This window comes from Xenia sp. Carnegie-2017, unplaced genomic scaffold (genome assembly GCF_021976095.1).
Source record: "Xenia sp. Carnegie-2017 unplaced genomic scaffold, XeniaSp_v1 HiC_scaffold_23, whole genome shotgun sequence".
NCBI classification, from domain to species: Eukaryota; Metazoa; Cnidaria; class Anthozoa; order Malacalcyonacea; family Xeniidae; genus Xenia; species Xenia sp. Carnegie-2017.
Window position 1 is genome coordinate 1,594,027 of NW_025813486.1, and position 20,831 is coordinate 1,614,857.

General features: G+C 34.1%; 2 protein-coding genes and 1 long non-coding RNA gene across 5 annotated transcripts; 1 reads left to right on the forward strand and 2 right to left on the reverse strand.

The window, feature by feature from the left end:
• The first annotated feature begins 1,575 nt into the window (after positions 1-1,575).
• LOC124447865 (exocyst complex component 7-like) lies at positions 1,576-20,590 on the forward strand. Its single transcript, XM_046998864.1, has 25 exons — positions 1,576-1,783; positions 1,872-1,937; positions 2,032-2,131; positions 2,557-2,641; positions 2,946-3,051; positions 5,349-5,466; positions 5,920-5,958; positions 6,093-6,155; positions 6,911-6,968; positions 7,424-7,478; positions 7,783-7,955; positions 8,875-8,920; positions 9,921-10,025; positions 10,101-10,220; positions 10,481-10,540; positions 10,972-11,010; positions 11,643-11,705; positions 11,860-11,926; positions 12,384-12,449; positions 12,534-12,666; positions 16,725-16,823; positions 18,001-18,067; positions 18,333-18,374; positions 19,169-19,302; positions 19,903-20,590. The coding sequence occupies exons 1-25, from the start codon at positions 1,715-1,717 to the stop codon at positions 20,003-20,005; spliced, it is 2,076 nt and encodes a 691-aa protein (XP_046854820.1). The 5' UTR covers positions 1,576-1,714; the 3' UTR covers positions 20,006-20,590.
• On the reverse strand, positions 13,387-15,288 carry LOC124447859. Of its 3 annotated transcripts, none has more exons than XM_046998858.1 (2): positions 15,152-15,288; positions 13,387-14,836 (listed from the first exon to the last, which is right to left on the reverse strand). In XM_046998858.1, exon 2 carries the CDS (start codon positions 14,792-14,794, stop codon positions 13,700-13,702), a length of 1,095 nt encoding a protein of 364 aa, XP_046854814.1. In that variant the 5' UTR covers positions 14,795-14,836; positions 15,152-15,288; the 3' UTR covers positions 13,387-13,699. The 3 variants fall into 3 exon arrangements, with proteins under 3 accessions (XP_046854814.1, XP_046854811.1, XP_046854812.1); XM_046998855.1 differs by having other exon boundaries at positions 13,387-14,863; XM_046998856.1 differs by having other exon boundaries at positions 13,387-15,074.
• On the reverse strand, positions 15,410-16,163 carry LOC124447870. The gene is made up of 2 exons (XR_006948865.1): positions 16,093-16,163; positions 15,410-16,016 (listed from the first exon to the last, which is right to left on the reverse strand). It is a non-coding gene; the product is annotated as an uncharacterized LOC124447870 (long non-coding RNA).
• Positions 20,591-20,831: the final 241 nt, after the last annotated feature.

Below are 20,831 nucleotides of genomic sequence, written 5' to 3' on the forward strand. Positions count from 1 at the left end.
GTGGAAGCGTAATAAACTTGCTAAGTTGCTTGATGGGAATATTAGAGAGCTTTAGCAAGAGTACGACTAGACTACGACAACGAGTACGAAGTTTGACCGTGTAAGGGAATGGCACGAGGTAGTTTGTTGTCGTTTTCGCTTCGTCAAAATTTTGTTTTAGTTATAAACAACGGAACGAGTCTTTATTGTGAAAAACACCGACGTTTGAGAAGCAGCTACGGCTCCATTTGTCAATAATGATATCAACTAATCGGTAATACTTATTTTGCAAGAACATAGGATTCTTTAGAGTAAAAAATCTTCACTATTTTAAATTTTATGTACGATATTTTTATGCTATTTTATTGTTTGTTTACTGTTCACTTTGCGTGCGAAATGCATGAAAGTTTTGCAGGTCATATTTTCCTTTTAAATTACATATGCGCTCAAAAATGTTCTAAAGTAAAGCCTGGACGCTCGAAAATAGTACTGTAAACTAATTTCTTACACAATGAAAAAATATATCTACATTCTTGGCTTAAAAAAACATCGTAGTCGCGACTACGAATTTTTTACAAAACATCGTACTCAGATTGATGACGGCTACGTGTTTTTGTTGTCGCAACAATGTTTTCGCGCCAAAATGACGTAAATCGTACTCGTAGTCCTACTCGTAGGCTTTGCTAGAGCTCCCTATTCTTCATGTTTTGAAAGTCATGTTTTGACGATGAAAATTACTGAAGAAATCCAATGTCCTGCTGTTTTTTATCATTTTCATGACATTAATATTGAATTCGCTTACGGATAGTGTCTCGGCAAATTGCAAAGCCATTAATAAATGAAATCAAACAAGGATGTTTTTTGCTTTCTTAATTTTAATGGTAATGTTTTAATTTTGTTTTCTTTAATTTCAATCATTATTGAAAAATATCGTATATCCAATCACATGCTCGGAAATTTTAGGCACATGACTTTTATTTCACCGTTTTGTTGCTCATAAATCTTAATACTCGTTTGATAAAGTGGAGCACTGTTTGGGTATTTATTGTCGTGGAGCAGACATTTATGTTATCCAGTGCATTTATCGATGTGTATTTTGCGTATTTTTGTTCTTGTTTCTAAGTCTTTTTCAGTTTTCACATCTAATGCTTTGCGCCAAATGAAATTTTGAAAGTTTTGAGAGTGAGATGTCCGGGACTAGTCGTCTTCTTCTGATCTTGATGAAAGAAAATGGTTCACACGATGCGTTTTTTTTTTTGATCCGACAAAATCAAATCCAACAAATCGGATCGTGTGAACGGGCCTTTAGAAAGAAAAAGCGACGGAACATTATTACATTGCTTTTAATTATCAGGCAGAGTATTTAGATTTACAATTCATATTTATTAACATCAGCAAAACTTTGCTCAGCTCACTGATGTTTTTTTGCTAATTACAGACATGACCATTCACAAAATCAACACAAATTTAAATTCGGTCTACCTTAGGTCGATAGCCCATTGGGTTTGCTCTTGAGTATCGTACAACTCAATGCCTTCACCCCATTGGTTCCTTCATCCTAGCCCGCAACACCCGAATAATTATTTGATTATTTGGAAAGGTTGAGAGTTGACTTAACCTCAACTCAAAAATGGAGTTTCATTCGTGAAATTTTTAGTTCATTTCCTTGTTTAATCACTGTTTAAGACAAAATTTGAGACGTTTCGGAAAGTTTACTTGCTTACTGCCATTAAAAATGATTCAAGAAAGCCGACCAGAGCATGTTTCTCAAAGGAAAAAAGTTTTAGCTGAAAAACTTTCAAAGGTAAACTTGCTGTCAAGACAAGACGTTCAAGTTTGACAACCAAAATAACAGTTCTCTTCTGTTGAATAGAAATGGTTTTTATTTTTAGGAGCAAGCAAATTTATCATTTTTGAAAGACAGTTTGACGAAAAGCGACGATTTGACGGAAAATATGGTAAGGACAAGTTTAGTCGAATTTTGGAATAATAACATGAACTTTCAAATTGAAGATTTCATTCATTAAAATAGCAAGGTTATATTATTTTCAGCGTGGTATTTTGTCATCATTTAACGAACGCTTAAGCAAGCTAGAAGAAAACATTTTACCTGTGCATAAAGAAACTGTTGAACTACAACGTCGACAAAGAAGTATCCTTTTACACTCAATTTCAATCATACTCAAGTTTATTTTCTTAAGGTGCAATTCTGTTTAAGTCTTTTGAAGAAGACAAACAATGAGGTTGGAAAACTTGCTCTCTCTCGCAGCCACACGACCATTTTAAACTATATGTTGCCCCTCTAAATTACTTTGCTTTTACTTATATCATCTCAGGGTAAACTGCAGCATCCCACCATGATATTGAACTAATATTTTCTTGCAAAATCGAAATGGTACAATCGGCTCTGTGTTGCAGCATAAATTCTGGTTTTAAGTCACTGGCAGCTAATAAATTGATATCCTTGCAGCTATACAGGGACTTTGATACAAGTTTTCCAACCTGAGCAAACATTGCAATGTTTCATTAATGCTATAACTGATACACATATGTTGTAGTTCCTTGACCACTCCCCAGATATTGACAAAGTTTTACGAGGGTTGGATAATGTTATCAGTTATCACAATGTTGCTTCGAAAGAAGACCAGGACATCAGAGATGGGTAAGTGTTTGGATGATGGGTTGTATCCCCCTGACTAAAAGAAAAGGTTGTAAGATGGTTCTCTCCCCCTTGACTAAAAGGAAAGTATGGAAGATGGTTTATCTACCTCTCCTTCCATGATTTCATATGTTTGTCAGCTTATTTTTTTACTCTTGTCCAAGTTCTTTCCAATGTGAAGTTGAAACAGAAATTGTTTTTTCTAACTCCTAAATCTTCACGTCTTCATCCCTAATCATCCCTCATCATCCCTCATCATCTGTCTCTATCCCTTCATTATATTCATAAATTTCCATTATTTTTTCAGACCTGGTGCTGATGTCGATAGTTACATACAAAGCTTGATAAAAGTTCAAGATGCCATTAAATTTTTTGAAGACAATAATCCCAACAGTCCTGAGTTATCCCTCCTTGTGAGTTCATTAAGTATTTTTTGAAAACAACAAACCCAATAGTCCTGAGTTATCCCTCCTTGTGAGATCATTAAGTATTTTTTGAAAACAACATACCCAACAATCCTGAGTTATCCCTCCTTGTGAGTTCATTAAGTATTCTTTGAAAACAACATACCCAATAGTCCTGAGTTATCCCTCCTTGTGAGATCATTAAGTATTTTTGAAAACAACATACCCAACAGTCCTGAGTTATCCCTCCTTGTGAGATCATTAAGTATTTTTGAAAACAACATACCCAATAGTCCTGAGTTATCCCTCCTTGTGAGATCATTAAGTATTTTTGAAAACAACATACCCAACAGTCCTGAGTTATCCCTCCTTGTGAGATCATTAAGTATTTTTGAAAACAACATACCCAATAGTCCTGAGTTATCCCTCCTTGTGAGATCATTAAGTATTTTTGAAAACAACATACCCAACAGTCCTGAGTTATCCCTCCTTGTGAGATCATTAAGTATTTTTGAAAACAACATACCCAATAGTCCTGAGTTATCCCTCCTTGTGAGATCATTAAGTATTTTTGAAAACAACATACCCAACAGTCCTGAGTTATCCCTCCTTGTGAGATCATTAAGTATTTTTGAAAACAACATACCCAACAGTCCTGAGTTATCCCTCCTTGTGAGATCATTAAGTATTTTTGAAAACAACATACCCAATAGTCCTGAGTTATCCCTCCTTGTGAGATCATTAAGTATTTTTGAAAACAACATACCCAATAGTCCTGAGTTATCCCTCCTTGTGAGATCATTAAGTATTTTTGAAAACAACATACCCAATAGTCCTGAGTTATCCCTCCTTGTGAGTTCATTAAGTATTTTTGAAAACAACATACCCAATAGTCCTGAGTTATCCCTCCTTGTGAGATCATTAAGTATTTTTTAAAAACAACATACTCAATAGTCCTGAGTTATCCCTCCTTGTGAGTTCATTAAGTATTTTTTGAAAACAACATACCCAACAGTCCTGAGTTATCCTTCCTTGTGAGTTCATTAAGTATTTTTTGAAAACAACATACCCAACAGTCCTGAGTTATCCCTCCTTGTGAGTTCATTAAGTATTTTTTGAAAACAACATACCCAATAGTCCTGAGTTATCCCTCCTTGTGAGATCATTAAGTATTTTTGAAAACAACATACCCAACAGTCCTGAGTTATCCCTCCTTGTGAGATCATTAAGTATTTTTGAAAACAACATACCCAATAGTCCTGAGTTATCCCTTCTTGTGAGATCATTAAGTATTTTTGAAAACAACATACCCAATAGTCCTGAGTTATCCCTCCTTGTGAGATCATTAAGTATTTTTGAAAACAACATACCCAATAGTCCTGAGTTATCCCTCCTTGTGAGATCATTAAGTATTTTTTGAAAACAACATACCCAACAGTCCTGAGTTATCCCTCCTTGTGAGATCATTAAGTATTTTTTGAAAACAACATACCCAATAGTCCTGAGTTATCCCTCCTTGTGAGATCATTAAGTATTTTTAAAACAACATACCCAATAGTCCTGAGTTATCCCTCCTTGTGAGTTCATTAAGGATTTTTTTGAAAACAACACACCCAATAGTCCTGAGTCATCCCTCCTTGTGAGATCATTAAGTATTTTTAAAACAACATACCCAATAGTCCTGAGTTATCCCTCCTTGTGAGATCATTAAGTATTTTTTGAAAACAACATACCCAATAGTCCTGAGTTATCCCTCCTTGTGAGATCATTAAGTATTTTTAAAACAACATACCCAATAGTCCTGAGTTATCCCTTCTTGTGAGATCATTAAGTATTTTTGAAAACAACATACCCAACAGTCCTGAGTTATCCCTCCTTGTGAGATCATTAAGTATTTTTGAAAACAACATACCCAACAGTCCTGAGTTATCCCTCCTTGTGAGATCATTAAGTATTTTTTAAAACAACATACCCAACAGTCCTGAGTTATCCCTCCTTGTGAGTTCATTAAGTATTTTTTAAAAACAACATACCCAATTGTCCTGAGTTATCCCTCCTTGTGAGATCATTAAGTATTTTTTGAAAACAACATACCCAATAGTCCTGAGTTATCCCTCCTTGTGAGATCATAAAGTATTTTTTCACAACAACATACCCAACAGTCCTGAGTTATCCCTCCTTGTGAGTTCATTAAGTATTTTTTAAAAACAACATGCCCAACAGTCCAGAGTTATCCCTCCTTGTGAGATCATTACATATTTTTTCAAGTCAATCTTGCTTAATTAAAAAGTTAATTTTCATTTCAGACATCATTAATGGAAACAGGACGTGAACAAATGGAACGTTCATTTAGACAGTTCCTGGCGCTAAACAGTAGTCCTCTCGAAGCTGAAACATTGATTGATTTATTGAATTCTAACGAAGGTTGTCAATAGTTCTTGGGGGGGGAGGTCAAACTATAGAAAGTTTTAGCAATTTTTTCGGAGGCGTTGTAGATTATATAAAGGCGGTGATTTCAAATATCATTTTCCCAACAAGTTATCGCGCCCGTAATCCAGGTTTTCATTTGTCTTAACATAGGAATGCCTTAAGTCAATCTATGTGAAAAATTTCGTTATCCTGTTTAAAACTTAGTTAAACAGTTAGGCCTGTTTCAAACGTCGCGTTTTACATGAGCCGAATGCATTTGAAATAAAAGCTAATAAGGAATTTTATCTCATTTTCTTTTCTCTTTAATGCATTCGGTTCATGGCCGTATGTAAAATGTGACGTTTGAAACAGGCCTTAGTCTCGCCATCTTACGTTAAAGTCACACGTTATTATGCGTCAGATTTAAGTCATTATATCTCAATTCACATTTTTTATATTTCTTTCCAGAAACAGAAGAATCCACGCCTCAATTTAAACCTATAAATGGTAATAAAAAAACAAAAAAATTTTGAAATCAATATTTGAAAACGATAAGCGAAAATGTCTTCTCGTAAATGATCTTTCGCCACTTTTCTAATGATCTCTAGTCTCCCAACTGTTATTTTCTTTTCCACGTTTAGACGAAGCTATAGAAGATTTGAGTAAAATAGCGGCTTGGCTGGTCACAGAAGCCCAATCTAAAGGTATTTCCTTGAAAATATGTTTCACTTTCATTATGGGTTTGATTGTAACGCGAATTTAGCTAGAGTTTAGAAAAGCGAGCGAAACACGAGCCTAAGGCGAGTATGCTCCATGGAATGCTACCTGAAGAAAATGAATCCACCTTTCCGACGGTAGACACACGTGGCAAAAATACGAAATCAAATTACAAAATTCGGACAATCAAATGGTCGGACATAGTATTGTTTATGTAGAATAATGGCAATAAAATGGTTAGGAGATGCTTTTGAGTTTTGGAGCATTTTTTAATCCGATTGTAGTTATTCAGAACGATTATTTATAAAGGCAGAAGGCATAACAGTAAATATTAATCATTTTGGGTTTGAAAAAGCATAACGATCGAAGGAAAGCTTGAATACTGGCATGTTGTCGCGTTAATGACTTTTTTGTGAGCATTGTTACGGGCCTTTACGGCGTGACTTAAGAATATCCAGGATGGATTCCAGCTGCATAAAGCACAAAAATGCAAGCCATACAAATTTTTGAACTTTTATTTTTATTACATGTTGCTTTCGCTGGGTGTAAAATTTGGTTTCAAAAAATTATTGGGTAGCGTCCCATGTATTTCAGTTCAATGGTATGTTCAAAAATTTCACGACTGCGCTGATAGCGATTTCAATTTTCGTGTTTTGATGGTCTGATCCAAAGTCGGACATCGACCAATCAGAGCACGCGTTTGGCATATGTTATTTTATAAAAGAATTTTTTGTTCTTTCAGATTTTATGAATGTGTACAGTCAAATTCGATCAAGTGTCTTAATGAAGACCTTACAAGGGTTTGTGATGTACTTGTTACAAGAAACAATGGGAAAAATGCGTGATCCGTTATCAGTATTATACATAACGCAGTCAAACGTTCACTAATATACAATTTTTTTGTAAAACAAGCTTTCGGCTGTCTGTCTACAGCCTTCGACGGGTTATAAAAAAAATATTTTATCACCGAAAGCTTGTTTTTATAAAATATTTTATATTAGTGAACGTTTGACTGCATTAAGAAATATTGGGTTTTCATAATTTCGTAAGAGAACTGTTGCTAATGTGCATTTAATATACACGACGATTTTTTTGAGAATAGACATGTTTCGACATTTCTTGATGTCATCTTCAGTAGACATTATGAGATGTCGAAATATGTCTATTCTCAAAAAATTCGTCGTCTATATTAAATGCTGAATAATGGGCTCTTTTCATAAAATATTCAAATTTTTTTGTTTTCGATTTTCCTCAGATTAGTCGAGGGACATTCGCTAGGAAAGATAGAAAGTTATTCACCTGCCAACATTGTAAGTACATAAAAGTCAGTCTATCTAAAATCTATAATCTTTTTATCTGAAAAGTTAGAAAAATTTTTTCATCGGAAATGTTGATGTTTCACCCTGGGGGTGGGGGGTGTTGTCAAGATTTGTTTTACTAGAGGAAGCGAGATTTTTTACCGATATTTCACCCATTAGAGAGATAGTCTTTTCTGGATACGAAGAGATGGTTTTATTGTAGGGGGCTAAAATTTTCAACAGGATTTCCCTGAAGTGTCAAGGTTAACGTCTTCGATGATAATCTCACAATGTACAAACTTATTTACATTTGCAGATGATCAGTCCGAAGTTGAAACAGTTGAGTGGCATCACTCCTCAAAGAAAATCAACTATGAAAAGAAATCTTGTGCGTCGTGTACCATCGAAAGCGTTTGAATACACAGGAAATCGGAAAGTCAACTCACCTGCTGCAATGTTCGATTCGTCAACATCCAAAGAGGATGAAGAGTAATGTATTTTATTGTGTATTTTTTGTTCTGTGTTTGTAAACTTTTTGTCGTTCGGCGTTCGTCGTAATTGCTCGTAATTGTTCGTCGTAAGAAGATGATTTCGTAAATCCAACTGGATAAAAATGCTCTTCAACCGACAGGCTTAGTGGCTCTTCCCCATTGAACTAAAATACTTGGAACGCTACCTGAAGCAAATAATTGAAGCCAAATCTTAAACCCAGACACGCGAGATTTTACACCAGTCACGCGTGTTTGGTGTTTCGAGATTCTCTCGCGGAGTAATAATTGACTACACACGCGTGTCTGGGGTAAAATCACGTCTTCAAAAAATCATTAGGGTTTTGTATTACAGGTAGCGTTCCAGGTATTTTAGTTCAGTGGTCTTCCGCAACGTGTTATAGACCGCATTTTCACACAATAATGATTATGCAGAAGGTCACTCAGGTGTACAACGTGTCCTCGTGTCGGCCATTATTCCAGCCAGATGATTAAGATTTCTCACTTGTTTCCAACCATTAAAATTACATTGCGTCATTACTTAATAATGAATTCAAGTATATTTTGACTCAAGAAATGACTTCGGATCATTTTAAAGGTTTCGAAAAAGTCAAAAACCTTAATCATCTGGCTGGAATAATGGCGGCCACCATGCGCGGCACGACATGCGCGAGGACAACAACATCAAAGGCTCCGACATGAGTGACTCTTCTGTATATTCTTAATCTGTGACATTATCGTTAAAATGGCTGAGTATTCAAGTTAAAGCAATTAGCTAAACCAGGCAGAATTTATCTCAATAATCTTCCGAAACCTTTAACTTTGATTCTTTCCTCGAACTCGTTGCTTTTGTGTTTTAACTCCAACACTGTTATCTTTTAAAGATTCATACGTAGAAACAAATTTCTTTATTTATTTAGTGAGATAGAAGCTGGTCGATTCATCACTCTTTTAAAACTTCTCCAGGTTTGTTGCACATAGTTGTTTTAAAGCGTATTTTAAAGTGTATTTTTTAATGTGTATTTTAAAGTGTATTTTTTAAAGTGTATTTTAAAGTGTATTTTTTAAAGTGTATTTTAAAGTGTTTTTTTTAAAGTGTATTTTAAAGTGTATTTTTTAAAGTGTATTTTAAAGTGTATTTTTTAAAGTGTATTTTAAAGTGTATTTTAAAAATTTTAAATTTAAAGTGTATTTTAAAGTGTATTTTTATATTTTAAAGTGTATTTTAAAGTGTATTTTTAAAGTATTTTTGTAAAGTGTATTTTAAAGTGTATTTTAAAGTGTATTTTAAAGTGTATTTTAAAGTGTATTTTAAAGTTTATTTTTAAAGTGTATTTTAAAGTGTATTTTTTAAGTGTATTTTAAAGTTTATTTTTAAAGTGTATTTTAAAGTTATTTTAAAGTGTATTTTTAAAGTGTATTTTTAAAGTATTTTAAAGTGTATTTTAAATGTTTTTAATTATTTTAAAGTGTATTTTAAAGTGTATTTTAAAGTGTATTTTAAAGTGTATTTTAAAGTGTATTTTAAAGTGTATTTTAAAGTGTATTTTAATTATTTTAGTGTATTTTAAAGTATTTTAAAGTTTATTTTAAAGTGTATTTTAAAGTGTATTTTAAAGTGTATTTTAAAAAAATTTTTAAAGTGTATTATTTATAGTGTATTTAAAGTGTATTTTAAAGTGTATTTCAAAGTTTATTTTAAAGTGTATTTTAAAGTGTATTTTTTAAAGTGTATTTTAAAGTGTATTTTAAAGTGTATTTTTTAAAGTGTATTTTAAAGTGTATTTTTTAAAGTGTATTTTAAAGTGTATTTTAAAGTGTATTTTTTAAAGTGTATTTTAAAGTGTATTTTAAAGTGTATTTTAAAGTGTATTTTTTAAAGTGTATTTTAAAGTTTATTTTTTAAAGTGTATTTTAAAGTGTATTTTTCGATGCAAAAGTTATTTTGCAGATATGTCATTCCTAGAGTGAACGGACATTGATAAATTTGATCATTTGTAAAGAACATAGAGATGGTATTTTTGACGTTCTCATTCAAAATTTGATTGAAACGTTGATTTTCGAGGGAGAAGTAAGTCGCTTTATGAGAAGAATTTGTTTGGAAATTTTTTCACGTTTTTTAAACGTTTTTTCATTCCTTATTGAGGTCATGGAAAATTCGGCACGAAAATTAATTGCGAAAAGAGAATATTTCTCTCTGTTGCCTCTTCTTCCCGTGCTCAAGTATGTTAAATCTGTGTTGCCCTTGTTCTCTCAAGCATTACAGGTAAATAGGAAACTTTACAGGTATCCCTTTTTTCTTAGGAAAAATTTAGAGCATATTAAATGTGGCCCAAACTTTGCGAACATACAATTGCGCCATATTCTTGATGAAGAGTGTCACAGTTTTTATAATACCAACATGTTATATCATGTATTCTGATTTAATATGTTACATATTACTATATTTTAACTTGTTTTTTTTTTGTTACATGTGGTCATTTTCACGTGTAGCCTAAGAAAAACTTAAAATTTCATCTGTTCTAGGGAGTTCGTAATCCAACTCAGCAAGCAATCCCAAATCTTTTTGTTAATTTGGAGTCCGTGGTAGGATAATTTAAACTTTATCGATGTGTTACATCATCTTGCAGGGGGGCAGGGACGAAACTAGAACGTTAAGTGGGGGGGGGGAGGAAATATTCATATATTCACCTCTGCTTGACTGATTTGGTTTGTTAGCGATTGTAATTTCAAAAGAAAATTTGCAGGGAAGTACTGAATATGTAAATATTCACCCACCCACCCTCACTCCTTTAACGCTCTAGGCTCGTTCCTGAATGGATGTGTTCTCTCGCTCTATCTTGTAAATATTCACCCACCCTCCCTCTCATTTAACGTTCTAGTTTCGTCCCTGAATGGATGTGTTCTCTCGCTTTATCTTGTAAATATTCACACCCTCCCCCCTCACTTAACGTTCTAGTTTCGTCCCTGAATGGATGTGTTCTCTCGCTCTATCTTTCTTTTGTTCATTGCTTTAGGGAGCTAAAGCTTTGGATGACTTTACTGAAAATATCAAGGTTTGTTTGTTGAACGTGATCGTAGCAAAGATGTTGAAATTTATGACAACTTATAAAGCTTTGTTGAATGTAATTAATTACAGCAATGAATCTTACTAAACGTCTTCTTCATTAATGACATTGACGGGATCATTTATTTTATGCTACCATAATTTCTCTTTACATCCATGACGTCTCTCTCAGAGAAGGATCCAGGATGATTGTTTGGGGAGGGTACCTTAGTTTGGATTAGATTTTTTGACTTTTGTGGATGTCATCGTGCCATGTCACACTTTAGTTCATTTCTGTTATAGTAATATTTTGTAAGAAAATTCACCTAACCTCTTCTTCACTTCCTCTTGGTAAGGAGGGGTGAGCACCTTCACTTTATTAACAGGTGTACTCAGCCCCACCTTACTAACAGAGGTGCGCTCTCCCACCCCACCTTACTAACAGAGGTGCGCTCTCCCACCCCACCTTACTAACAGAGGTACGCTCTCCCACCCCACCTTACTAACAGAGGTGCCTCCCACCCCACCTTACTAACAGAGGTACGCACACACATCCCACCTTACTAACAGAAATACACCTTCCCACCCTCACCAGTAAATTCATGGCATTTTTATTGTTACTTGATGTTTTCTTTTCTTTAGCATGACCCGGACAAGCAATCAAATATGCCTAAAGATGGCACTGTTCATGAGCTCACAAGCAATGTATGTAATGTGACTGACTAGACTTAAAGCAATGTTGCTAGTTTTACATGATCTCTCGTGTATTTCGTCTGTAAATGCATTTTCTTTGTCAAGTAAATTAATTTCGCGAGCGAAAGTTTTTTATAAAGATACTCTTTGTTGTATTATTTTATAGACTTTGATATTTCTTGAGCACCTGTTGGGATATACGGACACTGTTGGAAATATGCTCTTAAACTCAGGTAATATTTAAGATCCTTTATCTTAATGTTGATTATTTCAGTTTTATCCTAAAACATTTTTGAACGATGATCTTGCCGGTGAATGACCCTATGGTTGGATAATGACGACCGTTTCTCATGTACATTAGTTTCAAAATTGAATTGTTCTTGAATACATAGATTTAGAATCACTGAACGGTAAAGCTTGTGAGAAACATGAGACCAGACCTAGCGTAAGATGCCTTCTTTATTGAAGTATTTATTCGTCGCCAATATTCACAAGTTCTGACTCAATTATCCACACATACCCCGCTCTACACCTGGATAATACATTTTACTGTTATTTATCAACAAATGCCCCGATTTATACGAACAAACGTACTAGATCACGGCTTTTGTTTAAGCTTACGTGTAAAGAAATGAATGAAAAGAACAGATACTTTGCATTTAAGTAAGTTGTACATTTTTGTTCATATAGAATCTGTAATGGATCCACGAATTGGTGACAGTGTATCACCTAAAACTCTTGTTGCTCGATACTTTGGTAAGTATACAAAATTCTTTCCTTATAAATGCATTCTTCTTTATCATAGCTTACGTGTGTATTTTAAATGTTTAAATGTTGAAGGTCGTGTTCTTGGTGCTCTTGGATTAAATCTTGAACTGAAGTCGAAAAGTTACGTTACAATGTTGGGTCAAGTTGCCCTGTCTGGGATATTCTTATTAAACAATTATAACTACATTTTGAAAGGATTGCAGAGGTTAGTGTCTTTAATATTTTATAACATACATTTCTCAATGACCGACTACCGTAAAATAGTTAGAGATTAGAGAATTTGAATTTTAACATTTTTAACACTATATAAAACCGTGTCGGAATTCATAAAATGAAAATTCGGGCTGGCTACGCTACTGCTGACGATGACGATGGAATAAAGTTGAAACACGGTGCCATACAGAAAACTGCAATAGTGGCGAGAATCTCTCGTCCATACGCAGTTCTAAAGAGATTTGACTCGTCTCAAATCTTTGTGGGCTTGGTGCGAGTTCTAATTTCGTCCAAGTCACATGTTTTTCATGTTGGGATAAAAGCGCGTCAGGATTCATATTATCAACACTAGAACATCGTAAGGTTTCAAATATTCGATTTAACTGACAAGTAGAGGTACTTGTGGCTATATAGCGAAGGATTAAGTTCAAAATTCATGCTGCAATATCGCATCTTATAAACTATAAAAAGCCGGCAATTCATATCAGGAATCTTCTAACCTGGCGATGAAAAGCTTTTGGAAACGTTACTTTACGTAACTTTAATTCAACATGAAATATTTGTATCGTATGGAAACAACGATAAAAGTAGAAACTTGCCTTAAAACTCCGTCGGCTGATACTGAAATTCTAATAAGGCTGCCCAACTTTAATAAAATAATATTAACTCGTGGAATGTTAATTATACATTTTACAAGAGATAAACAAAATCATTCAAAAAAATATCTTTATTAATTGTATATTGACTTAACGAGTAATAAATGTATTTGACTTTTTTTTGAGGTACGATATTTCCACAACTGCGCGAATATTGAATTATTATTGATTTTTAAAATCACGTGATGTATATGTGAATAGTTTTTAACTATTATTTATACTTTTTAACATAAGACGATAAGATTTGTGCACTTCATGACCACTATATTGGTATATTTATGATTGTAGTTTTTCTTTTATGAACAAAATGATACGAAATCATTTTAATTTATTGAAGTATGTTGAGATTTAATGTCGTTGGTTCTTTTTCTAGTTATATTGTTGTCGAGTTGTCTCGATCATGTCTTCCAAACCTAATTCATATTCTGCATTAATTTCGGACGCTTTCTGGATCATTTCTTCCCCTCTTTCATATTCCTGCAACTTCATCAAAGATGTGGCATAGTTTTTGAGCAAGTATACCTTACTTTTGTTTGGAGTTAGCCCTAACTCTTCAAAAACATTCAAAGCAATTTCATAATTTTTCCTTGCAGCCTTGTTTTCTTTCATTTTTAACAGCAAATCACCCAAGACTTTATGACAATCTTCTTTAAGGGGATGTTTTCCAAGGAACTCTTTCACTAAAGCTAAAGCTTCTTCATAGCAATCTTTCGCCATAGCAATCAGTTCATTGAAACTTTCTACTTGGTGACGTTGTTTGCTCCGATATTTTCTTAAACAACCAAGCATGAGAAGAGACAAAATTACGTCAACTTTTGTCAAAGGGGACGAGTTCTCTCTTTCCATGTTTTGTTTCCTTAATTTGCAAGATTCTTCGACATTATTAACAGCTTTTTCAAAATATTCTCGCTGTTTGTTGGGTTGCTCTTTTTCGTGTTTTGATTTGTTGAGATAGTATCGACCCAACTGGTATTTGAAATGTGCTTTCAGTAATGGTTCGTCATCTGGAAATTCACTTCTATTGTAATCATCGATGACTTTCTCCATTTTTTCGAAATAGCCATCGGACAGCCATGACGATTTTCTACCTTCATGATCAACCAGAATGCAATCAAAATCAATCTTTTGTCTTATTTTCCCGTGCTCTTTTGCTAACTCGGAGCAAGTTAGTACAAAGTTGATCAGTATCTCTTCAGAAATGATGCCATTGATGGCCGTATTGAAAAAGAATCTGCATGACGATTGAAATAAATCGCTTGTCATCAATATTTGTGAAACTTGTTCATTCCCAGTGGTACAGGTCGAAAGGACGTCTTCAATATGTGTTGCTTCTCTTTCGAGTATTTCTCTTCCATCAATGAAACCATCTTTTGAATAACTTTTCAGTGTTGCATTGTGACAAATTTCCAGGTAATGCTGAATATCTTGAATGGATATATCATTTGCTTGTCCTATTGGATCCATCCTTAAGTGTAGAGCGTTCTTTTGTTAGGTTCTCTCCTTGGTCTAGGTTACAACTTCAGATTATATTTTCTATTTTAAATGCAAAATGGTTTAGTTAATTTGTGTTCACGTCTGTTTGTTTCTCTGTATGTCGTGTTTTAATCCTCAATTCACCATAGCTTCTTTATCAATTTATTAGAAACTTTGGATAAATTATACATGCTCATAGCATTCGTTTGGTTGTGAGTGTTTGTGACGATCGACTGATCGCCATTGATGGAATTTCCAAATTATGTTATTGCTGTTGACAAATCAATGTTTAAAACTGTTTTTTCACATCGTTCTTTTGTTATTTCAATAATTATAAAGATGCTTTACCTGTTGTTGAACTTCCTCAAGTCTAGACTTGACACACGTTTAAATGTTTCTTGTAATGTATCCGTCTTCAACTACAATTTTCACATGATGCGCGCACTATTTATGATTTTTGCTGAGTTATTTTGTAACCTAAGCAATTTTAGTTCTTATTTATTAATTGTATAATTAAATCCACATGAAACACACAGCAAAATATTGGAAGCATTCTTTTTTTTGTAAATTATACAATAGCGGTGATTGCGAAATATCTCAGTTATGTATTGTATTTCTCGAGACTTTATTTGTGTGAGAGTGTAAAAATCTTGTACATGTATATCCTGCAGAACCATTTATTGTACATGTATATCCTGCAGAACCATTTATTGTACATGTATATCCTGCAGAACCATTATTATTTTATCATACGAGGGCAATTTTTTTACATCAGAGTTCATACATATATTTTATGTCAATTATGAGTAATTTGATGTGGAAAACTTTGTTCCTTATATATTCCTTATATTGTTTGTCTGTATGTTGTGTTTTAAACCTCAATTTACAACTATATACATGTGTTAGTTTATATGTGTTGAGATTGCATTCGTAGGGTACTAATATTGAGCGTTTGTGACGATGTTATGACCCTCGCGTTTCTTAGTCATGTTGCCACAGATACCGTCGAATCGATGAAGCGAATAGAAGTGTTCTTGCGCTATATTTTATTATTAAATATTATATCTAAAATACGTATTGTTTATTATGAATACAAAAGGTCTACATTCAGCTTTTCTAAACTGTCAAATTGCCACCCAAATATTCATAGCGTCGATTTGATGTTGTGAACACGAGTCATCACTGTTGATGGAATTTCCAAGATATGTTATTGCTGTAAAATTATGGTTTACATCCCTTCTTATATTATGTTCATAATTATAAAGATGCTTTACATGTCATTGTTTTACCTCAAGTCTTGACTTTTCAAATGTTTTAATGTTTCTTTTCTAACTACGATTTATTTACTCACGCGTCTTCAACTAATTCACATATGAACTTTTTAAGGTTTTTGCTGTTTTAGTAACCTAGGAAATTTCATTTATTATTAATTGATTGTGTATTAAAATCCACATGAAGTCCACAAAAAATGTCGGAAGCCAGCAATGATCATTGCTCTTTTCAACTACCATTATTGAAAAGAAAATATTTTAATTATGTATTGTGTTAGTAAACAGTATTTATTATATATATCTCATCTGTCATCAATGTAAGGATGTTAAAATCTTGTAAATGCATATCCTGCGCTACTTGTTGTTTGTTCCATGAAAGGCAATCAAAGTCCTTATATACTTTATTGTTGTGTCTTCATCATGAGTGATATGATGTTTGAAACTTCACTTCAAATTACTCCAGTGTCGTGTTTTCAAGTTTAAATGAATTTCCGTTGGGTCTTTGAGCAAAAACTATATTTGCAGTAGATTATAGGCTACCATAAAATATTAAAATGCTAAACTATGCAAGGTGTTTAATTATAGAAAAGCACACATTGTTTTAAAGGCTTTACAGCTCATATCTCATCAAGTTATTTATATTTTTATAGAACTGGAGTTTTGTCTTTAATGTACGACGGAGGCTTTAGAAATGTTGAGAATCAGTATGAACAGTTGATTGAAGACCAAAAAATCACTTATCAAAAAGGGTAAATATGAATATCATGCATTTTAATGCTGATTTTTCGTCTTTGTAATGATTTCATTGATTTACGTAAAGTCTAAACCCATAGACACCAAGTTTTAAGCAGAGTCTTGCTTGGGATGTAATGGAGCGACTTACGTATAAACGAGCATCGAAAACTTGTAAGGTTTTGAACGAGCGTCAAAATTTTGAACTTCTATGAATTTTTGGGACGTTCCCCGAGAAATATTTTAAATCTAAGTTCTCCGTGTTCACTTTTCCTGCATTCTGAGATGATTTAATGGCACATTTCTCCATGTTACGAAAACTAACTTTAACCTTTACACGGCGTGAGATTTTCGTTGCTGCTTGGAGAGCTAGGGCCGGTTGCAAGAAGCCTGGATAGCGTTATTCATTGGATAGCAAGTTTTTAAAACTTTTATAAAACCTTTTAAAAAGCAAAAAATGTATCATTCGAACTGAGCGATAGCTGAAATAAAATATTGTTTCGAAGCATACAAAATTTCTTTGTCGTAAGAAAAATATAAACATCTTTTTTATAAGTTTGAAAATTTTTTCCATCCAAGGGATATCGCTATCCAAGCTTCGTGCAACAGTCCCCTGGAGTTTAAATCTCGAAACTGCGGTCTCTAGACGAAAGCAGCAAATTTGACATCAATAGCACACATCCATTGTTTAACTGTTACTTTCTGGAGTTTTGGACATTGGCATCGTCAGGAAGGGAACTGAGCGGACATACCCCCTCCCCCCAGGTGTTGCAAAGACCCATTTTAAAATTTTTCAAAATATTGTTGAGAGATGACGAGTGTGCGACAGTGAATCCAAGTTTAGACAGCCGTAAAAACAGTTGCTTCCTGTAAACGAGCAAATATCAAAGTAAATTTAAGAAACTGCATCATTCTAGCATAGTTATCGATAAGATTTGTTTGATTACACTTGTAGACACGTCTAGCAGTAAGCTACCTTTTTAAAAACTTTTGGCTTTTTAGATTATATATGAAATCTGCCCGTAAGAAATAGCGTTTTAGAGAAATTTGAAATAAACATTTTTAAGAGGGACATACCCCGAAACATCCTCATTGAAGCTTGAAATCGTCGCCCCTTGCAGCGCCCCCCGATTTAACAACCCGGTGACGTCACTGGTTTCGGTGCAAATGAAATGCTTTTATGTTCGTTTAAAGATGGGCGAAAGTGATGAATTATCTCTTGGAAATGGATAAACCATTTACTCAAAGTAAAGACTCGAAAGTGAGTTGTTTTAATATAATGTGCTAAAATATACATAGAAAATCGAGATGGCTGCGCTGTTTACTAAATTTCTAGATTTTAATGAAGTTAGCAACCTATATTTCTGTGTATTAGTTCACCTGCGACAGCGAAAGATGGATAATTTGGAAGGCTAACATTCATATATGTTCTACCTCAATTCAAGGATGTTTGAATACATGATTGTTCTGTGTTGTTTGATGTATAAAATGCACAACTTAACCGTATACTCTCTGGAATTTTTTAGCTTGGACCCCGGCAGAAACAGTTGATTAAAGATAAATTCAAGGTAATGCGGTCATGGCACATTAGGATAGAGGGGGATGTCGGTGGTCTCTTTGAATAAAATAGAGACTTTGTCGTGGTGACAAATCTGAAAATCGTTTTAAAGATCGCAAATACAATGGTGAATGGTAAAAGTAATAAGCTTCTTAAAAGAACTGTTTTAAGTAAAGAGCAGTAACCCACTACTTCTAAATTAAACCACACGATGCATTTAGGCAGACTATTGCTCAGGTGTCAACGTCTGCTAAATGAAAATAAAATCTACCAATATTTATAAACGGAACGGTCCCCTTAAGACAACAACCAAAACATGATTGTAAGAAAAGTAATTTAGTTTCATGTGACTCCGCGATAGGTAAACATCTCTTGAACAACTCCGATTTTGCTGATTCTTATTCAGACGACAATTTTAGAATCATTAAGAAATGTCGTTCATTCTTTCAGTTACGCGTCATGGAGGCTGTTTTAATTAAGTTAACCAATCCCATCCTCTGTGAAAAAAAGGATTATGTTTTTAATTTATCCCTGTTTTGAGCGTAATCTCCCTTTGGAGATGACGTACACCCTTTCTTGGCATTATAAATATCAGTAGATTGTAAATTTTCATTTAGCAGACGTTGACACCTGAGGAGTAGTCTGCCGAAATGCATCGTGTCGTTTAATTTCATAACATTTCTTTTAAAATGATTGGGTTAGTGCTCTTTACTTAAAACAGTTCTTTTAAGAACCTTATTACTTTTATCATTCACCATGGTATTTGCGATCTTTAAAACGATCTTGAATGTGATTGTTTCGTAGGGTTTCAACACTGAATTTGAAGAGATATGTCAAACTCAAAAGATTTACGCAGTTCCTGATGAAAATCTTCGAGAGCAATTACGACAAAAAAACATTGAATTAATCGTACAGAATTATCGATCTTTTCAAGAGAAGTTAGTAGAAAACTTATATTTTATATTTTTTATTGTTACCATTGATTAAACAAATCAAACTTGTGCTTGTAAACATCACCCCCACCCCATACATAAGTCTTCCCGTGCTGAGTAATCCCACTAGGATCGTGACGTTCAACTCGATCCACATAAAACCCAACCTGGGTATTAGCTCATTCATTTGATGGTGTTACATCTACGAATCATTGGACTTTAATAAAGTCCGCGTATTTCCCCAAATCCCCTCAACTATAAGCCGATGAAAAAAGCCTTAAAAAGTTAAATTGGCCTAAGGTATATATAGGGGGTGGTTTACAGTGTATTTCTAATGAAACAAAGAATGCTAATGATGTGAAATTTACATAACACGTCACTGGTTACGTCACTGAATGCAAGGTGGCAGGGTGTCTTGCAACTTTTGCGAAACGAAATTTGTCGTAGAGTTAAGATTAAGTGATAGTATCTCCTGGATAACCATATCATGTTTTCTGATGTGTTTAATCTGTATAAATATTCTTGTAAATTATTGTTTGAAGACATCTTATTGTATATTTAGGTACATCTTTGTATAATCAGGTGTACATCTTTTTATATATTTAGGTACATCACAATACAATTTACTAAGAGTGTGGACAAGTACATCAAATATACTCCCGAAGATGTTGAAAAAGAGCTGTCAACTTTATTTGATGTTTCTGCTTAGCAAAGGAGCTGCATATTTTATGATTCAGGTAGATTAATAGAACAATTCTTTTGCATTAAATACGAAATGTTAAATTGTGATGTTTGGCATCATCATCATTTACTTCATGATCATTTACTGAACAATGTGATTTAGTACTTAGTACTTGATCAAGTAAGCCTTGTTTCGGGGACTGTGGAGCATTTTTTACTGGGGGGGAGGGGGCTATTGATCCCTTAAGTTGAGTGTATTTAGGGATCTGAGGACAAGTTTCAAATCTTTAGTCATGAATCAGTGGGGGTGTTGTAATTTATTTTGCCAAATGTAGATCAATGCTTTTGTGCTCAAACTGTACATGTCATACCATTGACTTGATAAAACATTACTCTATGGTATAGTAGACATTAAAAATACTAGCTAGTTACAATTTTATCATTATCATTATCTAAAAATATTCAGAAAATTCATGCGTGCATTATTAACTTGTTAGTTCCACAAAACTGTTGTACAAATTGTTAGTCCATTAATTGTGGCTTTTCAATAGAAACGGTTCATCCTTCCTGTAAATGAACATGAGTTTGTGATTCAATAAATGAAAAACAGGAATGAATTGATGGGTGGGGGGAGATGGGCGTGTTGTGAGGGTGGGGGAGATGGGCGTGTTCTGAGAGGTGGGGGAGATGGGCATGTTCTGAGGGGTGGGGAGATGGGCATGTTCTGAGGGGTGGGGGATGGGCATGTTCTGAGGGGTGGGGGAGATGGGCATGTTGTGAAGGGTGGGGGGAAATGGGCATGTTCTGAGGGGAGATGGGTGTGTTGTAAGGGGTGAGGGATGCCAATTTCTTGT